Source organism: Acanthisitta chloris, unplaced genomic scaffold, assembly GCF_000695815.1.
Source record: "Acanthisitta chloris isolate BGI_N310 unplaced genomic scaffold, ASM69581v1 scaffold9583, whole genome shotgun sequence".
Taxonomy (NCBI): Eukaryota; Metazoa; Chordata; class Aves; order Passeriformes; family Acanthisittidae; genus Acanthisitta; species Acanthisitta chloris.
In genome coordinates, this window is record NW_008666561.1 from 40,254 (window position 1) to 62,770 (window position 22,517).

At 37.8% G+C, this 22,517-nt stretch overlaps 1 protein-coding gene across 1 annotated transcript in view; it reads right to left on the bottom strand.

Moving 5' to 3' along the window:
• Positions 1–22,426, bottom strand: part of MDFIC (MyoD family inhibitor domain containing) — a 45,751-nt gene extending 23,325 nt beyond the window's left edge. Inside the window, exons 1-2 of the mRNA XM_009072172.1 lie at positions 22,336–22,426; positions 11,370–11,501 (exon numbers count right to left, since the gene is read on the bottom strand). Coding sequence (XP_009070420.1) covers positions 11,370–11,501; positions 22,336–22,426 — 223 coding nt within the window. The remainder of the gene's footprint in view (positions 1–11,369; positions 11,502–22,335) is intronic.
• Between the last annotated feature and the right edge of the window lie 91 nt (positions 22,427–22,517).

A 22,517-nucleotide genomic window follows, 5' to 3' on the forward strand; every position in this document is an offset into this window, starting at 1 on the left:
TAGCTATTCCAATCTCTGGTGTGGATGTAGATGTGATAACAAACAAAAGCTTTTGCCAGTTTGTTTTCTCTTGTTCAAGGAGGGAGCACAGCACAGCAAATGAGGTCTCACTATTAGGCTGTTCTTCTTATAGAGCTAGAGTAGCAGATGCTCTGTAATGCACAAACAGTCAAAACCAAACAGTGATTTACTTAAAATTAAGACTGAGTTTATCAACTGAATTGCTGGAATTTGTAGGAAAATTATTCCTCCAACATAACACTAGGCAACAGATCGGAAACAGAAAATCAAGTGGACAGAGAAGTAGATGAAGTAACACTCAAAGAAATGGAACAAGAGGAACTGATAAAAAAAAGATAACTTTTACTATAATTCCTCCTTCAAAATAGTGTTGTGAGTTGTTTTATTCCCCTTCCATATCTTTTCCAAGTTAAAGACTGTCTTATTTGTTGTAAATAGAAAACCCACACTAGTTTCAAGTTTCCAAGACTTGATACAGCACAGAACAGCTCACAGAATGGCTGTAATGAACACTGTTACAGACCATATAGATCTTTATAACTACTTCAGATGCATTAATGTACACTGCTAGTTACTTCATAGGGTAATTGGTGTATAGTCCCACTGAAAGATCTATTGCCATATAAAAATATTTATCAATACTGATTTTACATAATGTGATAGTGACTGTTATCATTAAAAATCATCACACAGTAAAAAGAATAAATATGGAGGTAGGGAAGTATTTCACAAAGTCATAGTTTAAAAGTGATCTGGGAAATACTAAATGAGCTGGTGTAATTTGATAAAATCACATGTAAGAAAACTACATATGCATTACCCAAAGCTCTGTATCCAGCCTCACCACCCAAATATTTTGCTACATCACCTGTGTGAAAAACTGAGTTTGATCCCTCAGACAAACCTTTCCAGGCAGGATGATCCCAAATCTTCTCACCAAAACCTAGTTTCCTTCATTTTGAAATTCAAAGAAAAAGAATATTACTTGCTGATTTGTATTTCTGAGTTGTACAGGCCTAAAACATGGTCATTCTGGTTTGACACTGCCCTTATGACCAGTTCTGGTCAGTAGAATAATATTTTATTGCTTTTCTGTTAAAATGTGAATTTTATTTCAACTTGCAACTTACAGAATACAATTACAATATGTACCTGTCCTAATAAAGGAGATAGGGAAAGGTAGATGCCTTCTAACTGGCTAAGAGGTACTATTTTTGAAGGTGTATTTCAGAGCTTACCCATACCTCAAGGCAGGCTACACCAAGGAATGGGCAAATGGTTTATGCTGTTTCTCAGTGGCAAGAAGTTGCCCCAAAGGTCAAATCTGACACATAAGCCACATATTTTATAGGTTTGCCTAACAGTTTGTTCTACTTGCCTCAAAAGCAAACTTCATAACATTTTATGCAAACATTATACAACCTTAAGTCTGAGCAGTAAATCAATAACCTCACTTAAGTTTGAGGAACCTCTGCAACAGGAAATAATCTCTTGAAATTCTGGTGTAATTAACATTAGCATTGCTAAATTTTCTCTAAACAAGTGTCATAATATTTATACTTCAGATTAAAGTGAGAATATGATAATTGAGATGCTGCATAGAATTTGAGGAAATGAGGTTTAGAAGTAAAATTTAAGCCTCTAAATTTCATGGATCCCAACATAAACTGAGAATCTGAAGGTTCTCGTGTTAGAATACCATGGGTTTGCACTCTCATAATCACAAATTCCAAGAGTAGTCTCCATACAAAAACATGTTTCTCACATGCCAGAACACTGCAGTTCATTTAAAAATAGTTAAGGCTCAGGTGGCAAACAATTCATCATTGTCTCAAATCAAACCTCAATATATCTGGAGACCTACCTCATCAGTAGAATGAGTTAACAAAAGCAGTATTAGAAATAGCCTGAGTGACCACAGCTGTTTGACATTTAAATGTTTTTCAAAAGGCTCCTCTGAGTTTGGATCATGAATAATTTTTTAAGGGAAAACAGAAAACAACCACCACCACAACAACCCGCAAATACGTCATAGGCTCCTGTTTTACCTTGTCTTTTACAAAAATACCTTCAGGGAAAGGTACTTGTGGATACTTTTGCACTATAGATATTACCAGAAGCAGAAGAAGTAAGCAGTATTCAGACCTTTCTTTCCTCTGGATAGTCATATATAAAGAAGACAAATGTTTAACCTTGGTTACTTAGTGAAGTTTTCTGCTGTGACCTCTTCATCTTTCATTTTTTATCAGTAAATAAAAAATGCAAAATATTAAAAACTATTTTGACTCTTAAATTTCAAAGAATTAATCTAAATATTTTGATGTACACACATCTGTATTGATGTCCTACTTTTCAGCTGTATAAAGTTACTCCAAGCTTTTCACACACATGATTGCAACTACAAAATTAAATCAAAAGAGAACTTTTGCCACGGTTTAAGTTCAAGACATTTTTGCCAGACATGCTGCATGATGATACTTTCATGCAGTTTATAATATAGTGTTTTCTTTGCTAAATACGGCTAAGTGAATACCGTTAGTTCTGAAAATAGGAGATTAAAACCACACTGACTCCTTGGTTTTGTAATGTATTTCATGTACAACACAGTCAGGGTTTTATTACTCTTCCTCTTTAAGGAATTACTACAAGCATACTGTACTCTTAAATAGGAACTAATCTGGAAAAGAATATAAATATTCTTTCCCATCTCATCATCACAGCACATTAATTCTGAGACAGTACCAGTACAATAAAGGAAAATATTCTGAAATTAAGACACAATTTACTTCAGGCCCAAACACAGCAAGCACAGTAATCTTCACCTTACTTGAAGAATTTCACCTTTGTCTGGTAGTGATGATTACTGCCATCCAAACTTCCCCAGCCTCAGACCATAAATTCAGATGATGTTTTGAGAGTCAGAAGTAAGGTAAAACAGAAAATGAAAGGCTCCAGGTAATTCTGGCTATTAGTGATATGCAGAATACATGCATCTACCTTATGGTCATCTGGTGCAGTTTGAAGTTCTCACTGAAGTTTGACTAATGTTCTGTAAATGTATCAAGAACAGCAAGTTTATTTCTCCACATGGAGTCACCACAGAGTATACAAATTCCTCATCTATCTCAGTCCATCATTAGCTGTATTACATCAAAGCATTCAATCTAGCATCGAAGAGAAGAGGCTACGCAGAGAACACCAGCATCCCTCAGCAGCTCTGTTTACAAATAAGGGAATACTAACTCCAGCGACACTTGGGTCATTTCACAGGTGAATTCTCTAAGCAGAGATTCACAGAATCAATTAGGTTGCAAAAGACCTCTGAGATTGAGTCCAACCTATGACCTAACACCACCATGTCAGCTAGACCATGGCACTTCCAGTCCTTCCTTAAACACTTCCAGGGACAGTGACTCCACTGCCTCCCTAGGCAGTCTATTTCACTGTCTAATCACCTCTTCTGTGAAGAAATTCCTCCTAATGTCTAACCTAAACCTCACTTGGCACAGCTTGAGACTATATTCTCTTGTCCTGTTGCTACTTGCCTGGGAGAAGAGGCCAAGCCCCACTTGGCTACAACCTCCTTTCAGGTACTTGTAGAGAGTGATAAGGTCACCCCTGAGCCTCCACTTGTCCACATGAGCACCAAAGACCCAATCATAAACTCTGAAGACTGAAACTGTTAAGGGTACAGCTATCTGAAAATTCCTCTCTACCCAGGAGAGGGTAAAATTAAAATGAAAAGGCTATGGTTGTGCAACAACGAGGTGTGAAATTCCATGGATATAGAATTGTCTCAGCTGAGAGGGGAATGCAAAATGGTGAGAAGAAGGATATACTTTCAGTAAGAAAAGGCCTAACTTTCTGCAGAAGTCATCCAGGCAGATACTAGAAAGAGGACATCATCTTTATCCATTAAAAAAAAAAGGAGGGGGAAATCTAAATAACCCCAGCTGAATCATCAAGAGTCAGGTGAACAGTAGCAAACATGAACTCCAGCTGTGTATGTGTGCACCAGCTGCAAGCTCTGATTAGTTTATTTGAAATACTGAAAATATTTGGTCTCTTCATATCCTGCTTCTGATTTCTCATTTGTATTTCTCAGCATACTGCAAGAGCATATAGAATCAGAATGTTAAAGGGTTGGAATGGACCTTATGGATCATCTAGTCCCAAACCCCCCTCCCCTCACACAATGGACAGGGACACCTCCTACTAGACCAGGTTGCTCAAGGTTTTATCCAATCTAGCTTTGAACATTGCCAGGGTTGGGGCACCCACTACCTCCTTTGGCCTGTTCCAGTGTCTCACCACCGGTAGCACTGCTACTCTTCTCAGCTAGAATTGGTGCATCATAGAATCATAGAAGGATCAAGGTTGGAAGAGACCTCTAAGATCATCAAGTTCAACCACTGACCTGCCACTCTACTGTAATCCCCCAAACCATATTCTCAGCATCAGATCTAGATACCTCTTAAACACTTCCAGGGATGATGACTACACCACTGCCTTGAGAAATCTATTTCAGTGCCTCACCACCCTAACAGTGAGAAAATTTTCCTAACATCTAAGCTGAACCTCTCCTGTCTCAACTTATGGCCATTCCCTCTAGTCCTCACTGCAGGAATGGCAGAAGGGACCACACCCCCACCCCTCTACAACCCCTTTTCAGGTAGTTCTAGAGAGTCATGAGGCCACCCATGAGCTGCTCTTCTCATGGCTAAACAAACCAAATTCCCTCAGCCCTTCCTCGTACGACGTGTTCTAGACCTTTTACAAGCCTCGTTGGCCTTTGTTGGACTCACTTCAGCACCTCAATGTCCTTTTTGAAGTGAGGGGCCTAAAACAGAACACAGTACTTGAGGTGTGACCTCACCAATGCTGACTACAGGCAGATGATCACTTCCCTAGTCCTGCTGCTACACTAATCTTGATACAGCCCAAGATGCAGCTGACCTTCTTGGCCACCTGTGCACACTGTTGACTCATTGAGCTGGCTGTCAACCAGCACTTTCAAGTCCCTTTCTGCCAGCCTGTAGTGCTGCACGGAGTTGTTGTGTTCCAGGTGCAGGACCAGCACTTCGCCTTATTCAAATCTCATGCAGTTGTCCCCAGCTCACTGATCAAGTTAGTCCAGTTCTCTCTGTAGAGCTTTCCTACCCTCAGGCAGATCAATACTCCCACCCAACTTAGTGTCATCTGCAAATTTACTGAGGTGCACTCAATCCCTATGTTCAGATCATCAATAAAGATGTTAAATAGGACTGGCCCCAATACTGAGCACTGGGCAACACCACTACTGACCAGCTAACAATTAGATTTAGCTCTATTAACCACAACTCTCTGGGCCTGGCCATCCAGTCAGTTTTTCATCCACTGAAGAGTCCACCCATTCAAGCCAAGAGCAGTCAGTTTTTCTAGAAGTATGCTGTGGAAGTGTCAAATGCCTTACTGAAATCCAGACAGACCACATCCACAGCCTTTCCTTCATCCACTCAGCAGGTCACATAGAAGATCAGGCTGGCCAAGCAGCCTTTCATAAATCCGTGTTGGCTGGACTTGATCCCCTGGCTGCCCTGCATGTGCCGTGTGATGGCACTCAGGATGATCTCCATGGCCTTGCCTGGAACTGAGGTTAGGCTTACAGGCCTGTAGTTCCCTGGATCCTCCTTTGGACCCTTCTTATAGATGGATGTCCAAATGCAAATCTATGTGCCTCTAAATGTAAATCCATGGGTCCATCACAGGTCCTACTATTTCTGATGCACAACACATTGGCCTGCCTGTACGCCAACGAAATTCCAAAACTGTGTTAAATAGCGTAATTTTCACTGCTGCCTTTATGAGATCCCTTAACTTGACAGCCATGAATGCTCCGAATACACTGTACTTAGCTTTCTTTCATTTCATATAATCAAAGACATTTTTCACTGTGTAGTGGCTGAACACTTGCTCCAGTTGTAACCCCAGTAGGCAGCTATGAAGAAAATTAACACTTTCTCAGTCATTACCAGTACAAGATTATAAATCACATTTTACCTTTTGTGTTGTGCTAAGGGAACGAGCAGATATACAGTATTTTTAAAGAAGGTTTTAAAAAAATGCATGTGCTGTCAGTCACCCTACAGCTGGTTGGAAAGAAGTTAAAAACTCACCAGGCCCTCAAATAGGCATGAGAAGAGGATTTTGAGAACTACTGTAACAGAAGTAGTAAGAGATCTCCCAGGTCAGTGGGAGAAAACAGAAGTAACACAGGCTAATTCTCTGATTGGAAGAGGATTAAAAAAATATATCTCTGGGAGAAGAATTCTCAGCAAGGACTTCTACTCCTCCATTACTTCTGCTAGCCAGATTCCTCAAAGATTTATCTTTTTTAAAGAAAGTTCTGAATATCAAATACTGTGTTGCTATATGTAACTATTGAACTGATTAAAGTTTTGTTCATTCATAGGTTCCCAATTTTTTATACCTGGGTATATTTGGAAAACTGTACATAAATCGCTTCCTTAAGTAAAAGAATACACCTTTCAGACAGCAATATATTTTGAGTAATTTCCATTAAGCTATTCTGCACAATTCCACACAGTTATGCTGCAAGAAGACTGTATGCATCATACTTTCTAGCTTTGAAGAGAACCATTTAAGTTACCTCTACCACTTTGTAGTATGTTATAGAGAGAATAAACAGGATCGTCTGAAATCACAATAATTGTAAGATGATTATGCACCATAAAATAGCCAAGAAAAGATATTTGGATTAATATCAAGCAAAACAAACAGTTCCAACAGCAGATTATCATCCTGTTGTTGGAAAAAAAGTCCCAAACACAAACAGCATAATTTAAACTGCAGAAACCATTCACTTAACCAGACAGAAAAGGGAATCTTCGGATGTTAAAATTAAATAACCATGTAAAGTAAGACTGTCAACATAAAAATACAGAAGCAAAAGGGATGAAAATATGTAGCTTTATATTTAAATAAAACAAAACACAATAAAAAAGAATGTAATAAATACAATAGTAGGCACAAGAACATGTAGAATTGCTTTTTCCCCACAGAGTGGAATGAAGCATCCCTTTCTCTGAAGAACCACTCTTACCAGGAAGGTGTTCCATGGAGGAGAAAGAGGCTATGAAATGATGGATAGCTATGACCTTTCTATCTGTAAAACATGGGCATATTTTAGGTATTTAATCTTAAGAATTGGATTATTATTAATCAATTATTCATGACAATTTGAATCTATGGTAGATGTTTTTTGTTTTCTTAAATATCACATAGCTAAGGTCCTGCTTGAGAACTGAAAGGAGATTAAATCCTCACAAGCAAATAGTGTTCAAGACTGGCATTTTCTTCCCTCCTAAACATTCTTTCCCCTGCATAGCAGCACACATTGACAATAACCTAGTGCCCTCTGCAAAATTCTGCCTAAATATTCTGAAATCCACCTTTAGAGCCTTTTTTACCTAAGAAGGAAAAAAAATCTCCAGCCCCTTCCAAGGAACAAAGCAGCAAAAACTGCTACAGCTTCATTCCTATAGCCACAGGTTACCCTGATGCATGTGTTAACATCCAGTCTTCCTCACTTGCCAATGGTGAGTGATAAAAGAAGCAGAACCACTCCACTACAGGCCACCAGATCATACAATGAAAATAAGGAGTTTGCAGATATTTAAAATGCACTGCCAAAGAAGATAGCAGGTGGACTTACTCTAAGCTCTTTTGAAAAGCAGAACCTTTACAGCCTGAAATAAAATATAAAATATGTGTGTGTCTGTGAAGGGAAGCAAATAGGTCTCAACATTTTCTTGAAGAATAGCTGCTTTGAAAAGTATAGAGATTATCCCAATTGGAGGAACCACTGTGGAAAGACTCTCCTTTACTCAGGTTCAAAAATTGAAGGATACGGATAGTGAAGGCCACCTTGTGATGAGTAAAGCCAATTTAACACACCTAAACCCACCAAATATTTGGCAGCTCTTCCTGTTCTCAAATAATCTGTTAGAAAACATATACCTTATTTCAAGTCTAACTGAACTTCCAGACAGTATATCTAGTTCTCACTTTGTCTGCTACAGCCGAAGAACTATCTTACCAAATTTCTTTTTGTTGTGGCATCATGCTTCTTAAGGACTAGGCAAAGCCCCTCTTTATCCCCCTTTTTAACACTAAACAGACTGAATTCCAGATTTTCCACAATAAGGCATGTTTTCAGCTACTCCAGTCATTCCTGAGATATTTGTGGTTCTCCCCTGACCCTTCTCCAACAGTTATGCCAGTACATTAACAATTAATACAGAAAGGTAGCACAACTGTTGCCTTCTTATATAGCTCTTCCTTGTTTACATGTCAGTATACAGTGACCTTTTGATTCTCAAGATCTCTTCAAATATGATTAATTCCTTGGTTGAAGCTTCCCATAAGATTAACCATTTACTCTGGATATTATGAACGTAATAACATTCATGCGGAGAAGGGAATGCTCCAAAGGAGGTGGGGAAAAGGCTAATCCAGAGCAAATCTCTAGAGGTTAAAAAAAGGGAGCTTGAAAAAAGGACTGAAAGGGCAAAGCAAGGTGAACAGAAAATATCTTACTGTGGAAAACGGGGGCAGCATTTTAGTTGACTGATGTTGCCTGGTAAACAGAGTTCACAAGTGCAAATGAGAAATCATATATAATGAAGTCATTACAGGGCTCTAACACTGGACTTCATTGTTGGTGTGCCAATAAAACTAACTGATTAATCTACTTCCATATAACAGCAGGATAAAACAGCTGCAAACAAGGAAAATCTTGGAAATTAAATGCTGGAAACATTTATAAAACTAACGCTAACAAATGGAGCACGTATCAACTGTGGGGGTGGAAAACAATCTGTATGGGAAAAAGAAACGAAATTGTTAGGATAGTGGTGAATGGTGGTTAATACCTGAGAAAACTGAAGTATGCCCTGTCTAAAACAATTTAAAGAAAGAGTTGTAAAATATACTGTAATAATCAAGACACTGTTTATTTCTAACCTCAAGCTTCTTTCAATATGCAATAATCTGCAAACTTTAGTCTGGTGGGGTAATAGATCTAGTTGAATCAAGACCATTCTGAGCTGCAATACTTATTATTAACATGGAATACCTAAGTAATGTTTGTGATAAACAAGGTTCTCTTTGCTGTGCTTGTTCCAGTTGTCAAACTTTAGTTACTAGGTATATCGAGTTGCAAAACTTCTGCAAACTACAAGAAGTATTTGTAATTGAGTCAAGCACTGTTCCTCAATTTTTACAAGTAGAACAAACTTCCCCACTCATAGCATCTTTCTTTCACCTAAGAAAAGGAAGCTGATTTAATTTCATAAATTTTGCTTCTTCCATTTAAAAGGCTTTAAATTAAAGGTTAAGAAATCATTAATTTGAAGCAAAGAGAGGTTTGCATCATAGCTGCTAATAAAACATGACTCATAATAAAGCCTCTACTACACAAAACTTAACTATTAAGACTAAGTGATTTAGAAACTTACAGCTTTCACCTAAATTTGCTTTTCACAAAGTCAAAGGTGTGACTACTAGTGACTACAGGAGGAGCACAGTTATGCACACTGGAGCAGTACCTCATACCTCTGAATTTCATCCTGTCTTTGCCCTTTTCCCTGTTTAATTCAGCCGCAAATAACACTCCCATCACAGAGAACTACATATAACCATTGCACTTTACCAGGGGTTTGCACAATCTGCTGCAGTTTCTACTATATGTTGAAAAAACTATCATTTCCTCACACCTCCCCAGTGCAGCCACTACAGCATGTCCTTGTGGTGAACAGCTTAGAGGAAGCACAGCCCCACTCTGAAGTCCTTGGTCCTTTCCTCCAAACTTCAGGCATGCTGCTAACCACTATGAAATAAACCTGCTGTCCCATGGGTCTGGGAATAAGGAAGCTTCCAGGAGAAAGGAATAAGAAGGAGGCCACTCCAAAAGCAGAAGATGCCATATGCACCTTTCTATATCCTCAACATAAGCACAAAACAATTGCTTGTCCAGGTACAGCTAGGCCTAAAATACTAATCTTTTGGGATCAAGTAAACTCTCGAGCTGTGCAGAGCAATGTTTTACAGCCCTTTAAGAATTATTTTTAAATTGTCATATAAATACCTGACATGCTAAATTCAAGCTTCCTGTAAAGGACCTAGATAACTATTCAATACACTAGGGCTAGTATTTGCCAGGACTGATTATCTAGAATAAAAAGGGTTAACTAAGATTTGAAAAGAACTTCAAATGTTAACAAAAAGTTGAGAAGCTCAATGTATCGAGATTAATAAAAAACCAAAGCAAAACAACACCACATCGCCCCAAAAAAACCTCCAAACCTAAAAAGAAACAAGATAATTACAGTAAAAATCAACAGTTATTACAAGAGTTGGTTAAGAAATATGAATTTACCCCACTGCCTACAGTGTAGTCTGTGTGCAGTGTAAAGACATACTGATCCTTAAGTGTGTGCTCAGACAAGGACCTCAGAGAGCTGGAGCACCACTCAGTATTTAGTCCATTTGCTTTCTGAATACACCCTATAATTAGAGAACAATTTTTCATACTGCCCCTCCCTTGAGCAACCAATGTTCAAGCATTCACAGAATTTTAGAGCAGTATTAGCTCTAGCAGTTGACAGAAATATTTTTGCCTTAGGAGGGTGCAACTGTGGATGATCATTTGAACAGCATATGATCTTCAGTTCAAGACATGAAAATGGGAATAACCTTGCACACCTTTTCATGTTTTAAAGCATGCAAGACATATATTAGGAATGTGGATCTGTAAAAATGAATTAAAAACTCCACAATTCCATAGCATAGGTCTAAAACCTTGTATTACAGCATTCTTCTAGTTTTGAAAGGAGTAATTATTTAAGGATTCAAAACTCTTAATAAACTTAAACCTGACTAGTACTCAGTACATCTGGAAGCAACTGCTCTCAGCATGGTTTGCTCTGCACTTAAATATATAACCTGGGAAATCAAGGATGATAACATCCAGCACAGCTCCATATTGAAGCTCAAGTGCTTACAAAGTATACTACCATGAATGATAAGAGAAGAATATAATACTAAGGCTTTAAAATGTAGATGCTACAGAGGCCCATACTATACTGCACCAGTCGAATCACACCTTTATTTGTACTTGTTACTTATGAACGCTGACAGGAGTCAATCTGGGAAATAAATTCAGTAGATGTGCCTTACAGTTGCAACACAATTGCATTTGACACACATTTAACAGAGTCAACAGGCAGTATCCTGTTACACTGCGAAAGCAAGCCTGAAGAGCAGCAACTTGTTCTGGAAATACTTACTTCTGATGAGGTCACCATCAGTGCAATTTTCCCAGATGGACCGCTCTTGTATCTCTGCTTGTACACTTCGGTTACTGGAAGGCTGGTTTATCTCTTTATCTCCTGCCACAGTATTCTCTTGGCCAGTTTTTTCTAAGTCAAAAGAAATGTTAAGAAGTTAGTTTTTCTCTCTGTATTTTTTCTCTATGTGAGCAAAACTCATTTTTGAAAACTAAAAGCAAAAAAGGATAAAATATAACTTGTCTTAGCATCTCATTTTGTACCTTAAAATTAATTCCTAATAAAGATGATTTTTTAATTTGTTTTCTGGTCTAGATTACAATTATTTCTCTTTATGACAGTTTTTTAGCCATATTGTGTCTAATTGCACAAAATAATACCCAGCAGCTTTCGCAACAAGTTATGGTTCAGGTTTTCTTAGTTACCTTCCACAAAACTTCCATATAAAAATTTGAATCACTTTATCACAAAAAGAGCCACTGTAATTTTTCCTGCGTGCCTGTGGCTCTGGCACATAAAAGCTGTAAACATTTCACAAAAGTATGTTCTCTGTTATTTACAATTAAATATACAATGAAATACAAATACAGTTGAAACTACAAGACTAGTACAGAAATTTAGAAAAACTTATAAAACAATTACCTATATTTCATTGAAAAAATAAGGTTTTTAAAAGCCACTGATGAAAAAAAAGTCAACATTTAGTCTATCATGAAAAGAAAGTATTTCTTCTCTCCGATTATAAGCAAGATGCAGGGAAATTACCATGGTAAGGTTATTCAGAGTGATTCTTAAACTTATTTCACTATGTAACAGATCTTGTTGTTCAGATGATTTTGCCGGTTAACACATGCAGACCTGCATTTCCTCAAACCAAAGTAAGTGACAGTTTTCTTCTTTACTGTCATTAAGGTTTTAATAGCCAAATTCACACACACAGATCTTCCTGTTCTTGATTGCTACAGATTTTGTTACTGGTATTCAAGGAAACACTTTTAAATCTGGAATTACTCTGTTCATTATTTACAGCAACAGATTATCATTTTATATCACTTAAGGGATCTGTAAAACACTAAATCTTTTCTGTTTCATGTAATTTTTTTAGTATACATACAACATTTAATATTTACAGTAAATCTAAATGAGCAACTGTTGAAAAGTCTCTTAGCTCTATTTATTTTTTCAAACAAGACCATGTTTATAAATCTCTTATCACAATACAATGATACCCTATCCTCTAGTAAAGCAATGATTCCAGTCCTGAGACACCGAAAAATCACATATTTCTGCTGAGACATAGCAAAGGTTAGTTTCTTCATGTAACCCACAGCAGTGTGATTTTAAATCCTAACTTTCCACATTTGTTACCACCCTATTAAACTGAGGCACTGAACATCACTCAAAATCATATATGTCAGCTTGTGTGTATTGTAGCATATGTCTTCAAGCACTGCTGCTCCCCTTCTATCAATTTCCACCTCTGAAATGTCTGACCCAGCTACTTCCGTGGTACTTCTCTCTCAGCCCTCCCATCCACCACCATTTCTTCAACAACTTAACAGTATTTCCTCAAGTCCATCCTGAGAGGAACGGTTTCCCTGGGATGGGCATAGTTACTGAAGTGACTGGGAAGGTATCACTTGACTTCAGTGAGTTTTCCCCCTTGCCCCGATGACTTAATCTCACCTAGATAATCATCCTATGAACAAAAAAAAAGAAAGTAAAAAGGCATAGAGACATCAGATACAAATTATTTCTACCTTGTATCTATCAAATACAAACTGACTGTACTGAAGTACGATGATTTTGCCTGTACAGTTAAGTATCAGGTGCAAATGTATTTCAAAAGTGTTTGAAAAGTGCCCTGAAACAGAAGGAATAAAAATAAGTAGTGTCCTGGACTGAGCTAGGGTAAAAGCAGTCTGCTTTTCACAAACAATAGGCTTAAACGAGGCGTTTTAAAAGATTTTACTCCTCAATTACTTGACTGCAGTAATGACACCAAAATTACAATATGTACCCAGCAGTGGTAGTACAGAACTACAGAGTTACTGTATACAATTCTCTTGTATAGGATATGACTTTGCAAAGCCCTATTATCTCATGTAGTAAACAATGAATTGCTCCAAGGAAGCAATAATGTTAATATTATGGGGCCCTCAGTGTTCTAGATTACATTTTTATCTAAGAAAACTGAAGGAGTGCAGAATACAATTGGACGTCATTATTCATATGAATTTAGTTTTCATCCCTCTGCTTGTTTTCAGTTCAGTATTTTTTCTCTCTCTTTTTTTCCTTACAATCTAGGATGAATGTCTATTTTTCATGCACACTTTCATTATTGTAGCTGGATATGGTAAATGGCCAGTCAAAACCATGCAAACGATATTAGCAGTTAACAAGAAACAAGAGGTATTATTTTAAAAAGAAAGTGTTGCACACCAAAAATTGAACACCAAACAATTTTGATATAACATTTACAACAATTAACTATCTGTTCTTCGATCTGTTGAATTCACATGAAGACTTCCCCATCAATGTGCAAACACCATTACACATGTATTTGGCATCTTACTTTGTACTCCAGATTTGCCTGCTGGAGGACCTCATCCTGACAGATGCTGCTTTATGGGGTGCTCACTCTGTGTTGCAGCTAAGGACCACAGAGCTGCTTCTCCCTTCCCCAGCTCCGAGTGGGACCAGGGGAGAGAACAGAAAGACACCAAGGGAGGAAACTCATGGGTCAAGATATAGTTTAATAAGTAAAGAGGAAGGAAAAATAAAACAAGTGATGCAAAGGCAATCACCCACCCAATCCCACAAGTAGATTGATGTCCAAGCTAGTCTATAAACAATGGCTACCTCCCCTAAAACCTCCCCCCCCAGTTTTTATTGATGAATGAGACATTATATAGCATGGAATAGCCCTCTGGCCAGTCTGAGCCAGGTGCCTGGGTTGTGTCCCCTCCCAACCCCATGCCCACCCCAAGTCCAGTCACTGGCAAAGAAGAGTGGGAAAAGAGAAAACCTTGATGATGTGCAAGTGCTGCTCAGCAATAGACAAACCACTGGTGTGCTAGCAACCTTATTAGAGTCACTGATCCCAAACACAGTGCCACAAGGGCTGCTATGAAGCAAATAAACTCCATCACAGCCAGACTTAGTACAATGGGGCTTTAGAAATAATAGACCTTAAGCTCTGTTCATTTGAGCTTTTTTTCATACATCACTTCTGATACATCAGAATGCTGAAAATAGACACACACTGGTGTCCTGATTCAATATCTGCTTTTCCTTAAATGTGCACCATGTCTCAGTTTTAGTACAAAGGCATTTACTGATTATTCCTGTATAACAAACAGATGATGATGGGATCACAACTTTTCCTTAATACTACAGGTGCAACTACAACATGCCCACTACAACCAATCAGACAGGAAGACAGCCCCAAGAACATTTCTGAGTCTGTCTTTTCCTGTTGCCATTACTTTTGTGTTAGGTGCATAAGAATAATGACAACAGTAGATTATGCTATTAAAAATTATGAGTCCAGTAAGAATCAACACAAAGACCTTACTCTTCTGTGATGTGCCAAGCTTGCGGCAGAGCAGCTTTAATAAAAGTCTACAGCTGATACAAATACTAATGACTGGATCTGGCCATAGACAAGTATGACTTTTTTTCTACTGCATCTTCAGGTAAATTTATAGCACTTATCTGTTTCAATCAAGCTTACCCTTCAGATTTTTTTATGTAAGACTTCCTTAGTATTTTAGCTTCTGCATTCTTTAGTACACCCTTCCACTCTCATGTGACTAATCTTCAAAACTGAGAGCCAAGAAGAAAAAGAGATGCTCTTCCTAGCAGTTCAAATAACAGAAAGAAAAGACTCATTATGTTCTGAGTCTGGCAGCGCTTAAGTATAAACCCAATCTCTCTTCAAAAACCACAGTAAGTTACTCTAGGTCATGTCACAAAAGCAACACAGACTTCTTACCTACCACAGTTCAGCCCCAAACCAGCACCCTGTGTGGCTATGTACTTCCCCTAAACTAAGAGAAGTACCATGGCAGAAGAGCTTCTAGTCAAAAGCCCCAGGGAGTGACAACACCCTGTAATCTATCCTAGAGGTGAGCATGAGCAAAAACTCTACTTGTGCAGAGATTAATGTAAGTTTAAGGTTTAAATAAGTAAGAGGTATGACACACAAGCATAGTATAGAATTGAGATAGTTAACAGCCCAAATCATATCTATTATACAGATGACTGTTAAACCACTTAATAAAAAAAATAAAATTTCAATTACATCTCAAAATTACTGTTTCATTAAATTAGTGAGCAAAGTGAACTGTTTTTTTCATTTAAAGTTACTGAAGTATGTATAAAACACTTTCATAGTACATACATTTGTTTTACCATAATCTTGGTCTATGTTTTTGAAATACACAGCAATACATGTATTTCATAGACTCAAAACTTGTTTTCACCACTGAGACTATTCTAACATTGACTGTTAACTTCTGTTTTAGTTTGGAGTATGTGCCTCTGGTTACACACACATCTTCACAACACAACAAATCTTACAAGTCTCCACCAATGGAATAGTGTCAGCTGTCCAGGTCAGCAACAAGACTATTACAAAAAGAAAATTTAACAAATAGTCAGGACTGTCAAGAAAGACTTATGTATAGCTAGGCAAAATGGGTATACAAGGCAGTCTCCCCAGACTCCTTCTAATTCTGCCTTCTCTGGCTTTGGGAAGTTGCTGGGATACACATCAAACTAATTCCTGAAAAATTCTTAGAACATCCCAGTGAAGTATTCTTCTTTTCAGAGCTACATTTGCTCTGTCTTTCTCTATGATAATGTAGAGCATATTGAGTGGAGGTTGAATTAGTAACACAACACTGACAGAAAATACAGAAGAGAGGATGTACATTTGTAAGCCACACCTCAAAGAGCTCAAGTCTTGCACAACCAACTTTTCTTTTCCATGTCCGTTTGCACATTCACACTCTAGCTGCCCCCACAGGCCCCACTACATCTCTTTATTCAGAAATGGATCTCAGTGTGTTCAAACATGGCATCATACCTGTATCAGTAACCATGTAACATACACAAAACAAAAATGAAGCAAGTGCCCAAATTACGTGGATTGCATATCCTCAGAGTGCAATTGGCACTGGTTTCTGTTCATTAGATGACACATAAGCCTACATACTGACTCAGCCATCTCTTCCAAGCATGTGAACCGCAACAGTGCATAACTTGGCTGGACCTGAGAAACAGGTTTAGAGTTTGTCTATAAAATTTATGAGTTTGTATATCAAATGAATTTTAAATCCTGTTGTTGCAACAACAGAAGGCTTTGTTGCCATGATTTTCTGTTCACCAGCCATGTGGTGGACTGCACCAAATAACAAGTAAAGCAAAAGGAACTGTTGGGAGAGGCTTCTGGAAACCTGGGTGTATCATTCTCATCAAGGGGAGAGGAATAAACAAAATGGACTGGCACAGTGGAGTCGTTGTGACCTCCTAAAATGCAGTCATTAAGAGTTCAATTGTTATATTGTTTAGGGGCAGAAGAAAGATGGAAACATGAGGAAAAGCTTAACTTAGGCACCTCAGTTTGACCCAGTAGCTAGGATGTAAACATGAGTCCTCAGAAGGCCTGAGCTATCCTACAACAAGTAGATGTAGATTTAAACATGTATGTGCAAAGCTCAAACCACCCCAAATGAAATTCTGTCCACCAAAGGAACGAGAAATTAGGGAAAAAACCAACCAAACACAAACACAAAAGTAGTTCTGTGAGGAATAAAAATGTGAAAGAATGATTCCAAAAGGAAATACAACAATCAATTTGCTGTCTCAAGCCTACAATGGTTGGGAGGGATTGAAGAGCATGTGGCAAACACTGCATTTCTAACACTTTCTTTGTTCATTAATATCCTCGCTGGCAAGAAACCAGAAGGATGCTATTTCCTACTGAAAATTCCACTGTTCACAACAATAACACAAAGGAACCCCGATAATATCAGGTTTCACAATGTAACCATTCACAGTAACACCCACCATCTACGTCATGAAATGCCTAAAACTTTTAGGCATTTCACATAACAAGTAAGTTCAACAGTTCATGCAACACAATGCCTATTCCAGTTCATGATTTGCCTGAAACAATCTCATTTCAGTAATGATTGGTTGCAACATCTAATTAGTATCCATAATCCACAAACTGTGGAGTTACAAGCCTCCAGTTAGATGTCTGATTGTTTTAAAACTAAAAAAAACCCACCTATTTGGATTCATTTCATTTCAGTGGCTTTCACTTAAGTGACTCCTTGCAACTTTCAACGGCCTCGAAAATGCCACTGAAAAAATTAAGTCTCTCAAAATTAGAGGAATTTAACTGAGTATCTTGGAAAACTCTTACACAGAATTTTCCAGGTGCAAGCTATGGAACAACTATGAATGTACTACAAGTTTGACAGCTCTGAACCAATTTGAGTCATGATAAATTGAAAATTAATAGCAACACGTAAATAGGTACTCTGCATTATTGAACGCATTAAAAAGGTCTAATACATAAATGAAAACTTGATTTCACAAATAATCACACTGATTCTGTGATCAGTTATAATTTCTGCCATTCATCCAATGAAGTTTCACGTGTGCAAAACTGTTTTCACAGAATTGCTAGGCAATACTTGGTAGCTACGGCTGTATTAGCAATAGCATGAGCCAATAAAATTGGGCCTGTACAGTGAAAGACTTGACCTTAAGGATGCATTCCACATTCTACGTGTTCCAGGGGCTTTCTGCTTTCAACTAGCTCTCAGATTTAATCTCAAAGACAGAAGACATATTAGTGGTTGGAGTGTATTAGGCACATTCCTGCAGTGCATCTTTCAGACTATTTTGTCAAAAAGGAATGCAGTCCAAGTCCCTCCCTAGGATCACTCTGCAATGCAAACAAAAGTGGAGGCAAACTTCAAAACCGCACTGCTGATCCAAATAAAAACACTAGGATAACACAGTCATTGCTGGACATTACTTATTAGGTAAAAACCCCACGTGGTCAAAGCAAAGAGAAATCTAACTTCTGAGGACCTGGAGTTGAATTTGAGAAGAATTACTGTGATACAAAATTAGCCTATGAGATGGAACAAAAGTATTTCAAATTTGATGCAAGACCTTTACAGTTAACTCTATGAAATACAAGTCTATCACAGCCATGTGGGCATGAATCACTTTACTGTAACGGAATGCACGTGAAATTGAAAGCAGAAGTATATTTTTATGACAAACTAGTGTCAGACATTTATGAAAGTTTTAGATATTTTAGTCAGTAACATTCAATAAATGCCTCAGCACTGACAGCAATGAAACAAATTAACGCAGATTCTCTCAACTCTTGCTAGATTGCAAGTGGCTCCAAAATACAGAGAAAGTTTGAGAAATCTGAGTACACTGGTTAACTGTTAAAATAAAAATCCATTACTCATAACACTGAGGCACTGCTGGTAAAAGTGAAATAATTATGGTGATAGTAATCGCTGTTGCCTCAAGAACATCCAAACATTCTCCACATTAAGTCTTTTGTTACCTAATCGCATCTAGCCAGCACGTTCCTTTAGCCTCCTCATCAGGAAAACAGTTAAGCAAAGGAAACATGAAGTTTGAATTACATTCTGGAAGAGGAGTACTTTGCACTTTTTCCAAGTTGCTGAATACAGTTTCATCAGACACCAAATCAGAACTGCATCTCCATCCAGCAACACTGAGATTTGCATCAGAGAATGGTCACTTACAGAACTTGACGCATGATATTTCTATTAGACTTCTCCATCCTCCTCCCTCACTCCATTAAAAAAAATAAATTCCAGTGGATTTCCTTCATCTAAAGAGTTATAGGTGAAGTGCAATTACCCATCTCAATTTCATAACATTGTTTTTGTCTTATTTTTATTATTTTTTTTTAAGAAAGCTAAGTTACCAACAAGAAAAGGTAAAAGCATTCCAAATACTTTATTGATGACAGACCTACATTTTCTAAAATGTGACCTGATTCTCTAAATGCAATTCCATGTCCACAAATTTCTCTGTTGTATTCCATGGTTTATTCAAATACAGAGGATTTTATGAAAAAAAAAAGCCTACCCATAGTCCAGGCAAACTCTAACATAAGAAATATTTCCCTTAAAGCAGAGAAGCTAATGGTCATTAATTGTCACATTACTTCCTTAGGGACGTTATTTTGGTACCTACCAGTTGAGAAAATACTTTATCACAGCCGAATTGAAGTGGCCTGAGCATAGACATGACACCTTTCACTGACTACATCACACAGTAAGAACTGCATTAGTTCAAAAATTAACTGAGAAAGAAGAACAATGATGGGGGAGGTGTTGAGAGAGCATGTTGAATGAAGTAGCACACAAAAATTATTTGAAGTCACAAAAGTGAGAGAATGACACATCTGTAGGCCAAGCTATGTCTCAACCCACAATTTTTTACCATGCCCACAACTGATTAACATCCCTGCAATCTGCCTGATATTCCTTTTGTCTGATTTTTAATTAGGTTGTGGGATAGCTATTCTTGAATATTTGAAATTCAACTGAAGTTTCTTTTCCTTTCATGGAAAAATATAATGCATTTTCATCATCTGTAGGTATATGACAGCAAGGAAAAGGAGCACTTTGAGTATCTGGATTTTTTTGATTATACCTCACAGAACTACAGAAGAGAAGAAGCTAAGTTTGGCCTCAGGATGTAAGGTATCTATATCAGTTAAACAAATATAGAAAGCACATTAGTATGCTGTTACAAATCAAAAATTCCTTCTCACTCGAATGCATTTAATACTTTATTATACATATAAAATAGGCCATTTTTTTCCTGATTAAGGAATCTTCTAGGTGGACACAGATTTCAAGTATCATACTGTAAATATATGGAGTCATCACATGCTGAGATGGTTTCAAGTAAAGTGGCCTATTTCCAGAAATAATATCATTTCAATCACAGCTTTAACATTATCACTAAATTCTAGAGAGGTCAGTGTAATTTGGATGTCCTGAGGGTAGAATAGAAGGAAAGGGGCTGTTGAAAGTTCCAAACATACTATCTTAGATCTACACATACTATATTAGATCTTCAGCCCTTGAATATCTGGACTATCTTACCCTCTATCTGCACACTGCAAAGCTGACAACGGAAATGCTGGAATATAGACTGGAAATGTTATGAACTCACCTCTTCCTCTTTCCACCCCCATTTCCCCAACAGACTTAGACTAGAAAAAAGCAACAAATATCCACAGTTATCCATAAATCTAAGTTCATTACAATAAAAAAATATGTATTTGAATGCTGCATTCTGTTAAAAACCATCCCTGACTTTATGTGAACTGTAGATATGCTTCAAAAATGAGCATGTGCCTTGAAAGGTGAGGCCACTGAGCAAACCTGCACCACTACTCTTGTTTGTACCTTACTGGTCCCTGGGAAAGCTATGAGCTCCAATTGTGTCATTCAGATTTTCTGCACATAACTTGTCAGCAGACAGAGCAGGATCTGTTTCCTTACTTTTCATAAAAAAGGAAGAACATGTATTGAAAATCTAACATAAGATTTTATTTTATAGTGAAAACTCAAAGTGGCACTGTGAGAATGAGACCACATTCCACGCCAGCTAGTTCATTGACTTACAACTTCAGTAACCTTGATGTATGGCCTCCATGCAAAACTGAACCTGAGTGGCTCCTTCATCATATGACACAGATGAAAAACACACTGAAAATAAACACGTATTACAGGTACAGATATTTCTGTCAAAAACATGATTCTAACAGTTCAGTTCTGCATGGTTGATCTTCTGAATCTATTCTGTTTTATTATTATTTTTTACTGTTTAGAAGTTATGAGTCATTCTCTAGGACAAAAAAAACCCCAACAAAAAACAACCATCAATGAGATAAGTATAAGCCAACTTGCTATGTCTCCCTGCCAAAACATTTTTTATTTAGCTACGGATACTTTCTGGTTTCTCAAATGAGTCTTCAGCTTTGATTTCACATAGCTATTGATTTTCCAAGTTACAAGACTTCATCTTTAATCCACAGCTGCACAACTGTGTTACCAGGCTCTGCTCCAGTTAACCAGTTATGAATAAAGTTACAGTTCTTGAACAAGCTTATTTGTCTGTTCTTCAGAGACTTTTTTAACTCCTGCCAGAATTCTGGAAAAAAAAGTTGTAGCTGTATAAAATACAAAAATTAAGTCTCATCTTCCCAGACCAGGATTTGAGAGGCAAATATATGTCTCAATTTTGAGCATAACCTGCAACACACCTAGTCAAACTCACCTACATGAAGGTGATCAGAATATCAGTGTAAACTGTGGAAATGCAAATAAGGCATAACTTAAAGAATTTGTCTTTAAGAATGTACTTTTAAACAACCTTTTGAACAGCTGATATGAAACAAGTTAGTACTCTCAGAAATCGGTTTGAGCTACAGTATCACAGAGTAATCTATGAGAAAAACAGCAAAGAGACTTCCAACACGAACAACGCTCCTGCTACTGATCAACCTTCCTTAACTTACTTCAGGACCTGGAAGGAGACCTTTACAGGAAAGAGATTCTAAACACAAACACAAAGCTGAGAAACAGGAAAGCGATTTTTAAGGAGCAGCATCTGCCTCTGAGTGACTGCAGTTTTTCAAGTACCGAAAAACCGCACTTCTTTTGCCTTTTCTTATTTATTTTTTTGCTTTTTTTCCATTTTCTACACTGGAATTTTAAAGAGGTGAACCGAAAGTGTTAGAGAGTTACACCAAAGTAGGGGAGGTCGGGGGATGGGAAAGAAAAGAGGGGCTACAACCCACGAAACAAATGAGTAAACGTATCACTCAAATAAAAGGCGCAACAAATTACGGAGAAACTTTAAAGCAACTTACCTCGAGGGAGGGAGATCAAAGAGCTGTTTTCAGTCGGAGCTTGCTCTGGCCCTCCAGGCCCCGGAGGAAGAGGTTCTCTCACTTGGGACATCTGCCAGCTCTCTCGCCGAGTAACAGCGAGCCCGCACCCCGCTCCAACAGAACTAACACGCGACCCTGAAGCAACAAGCGAATGAAAGCAC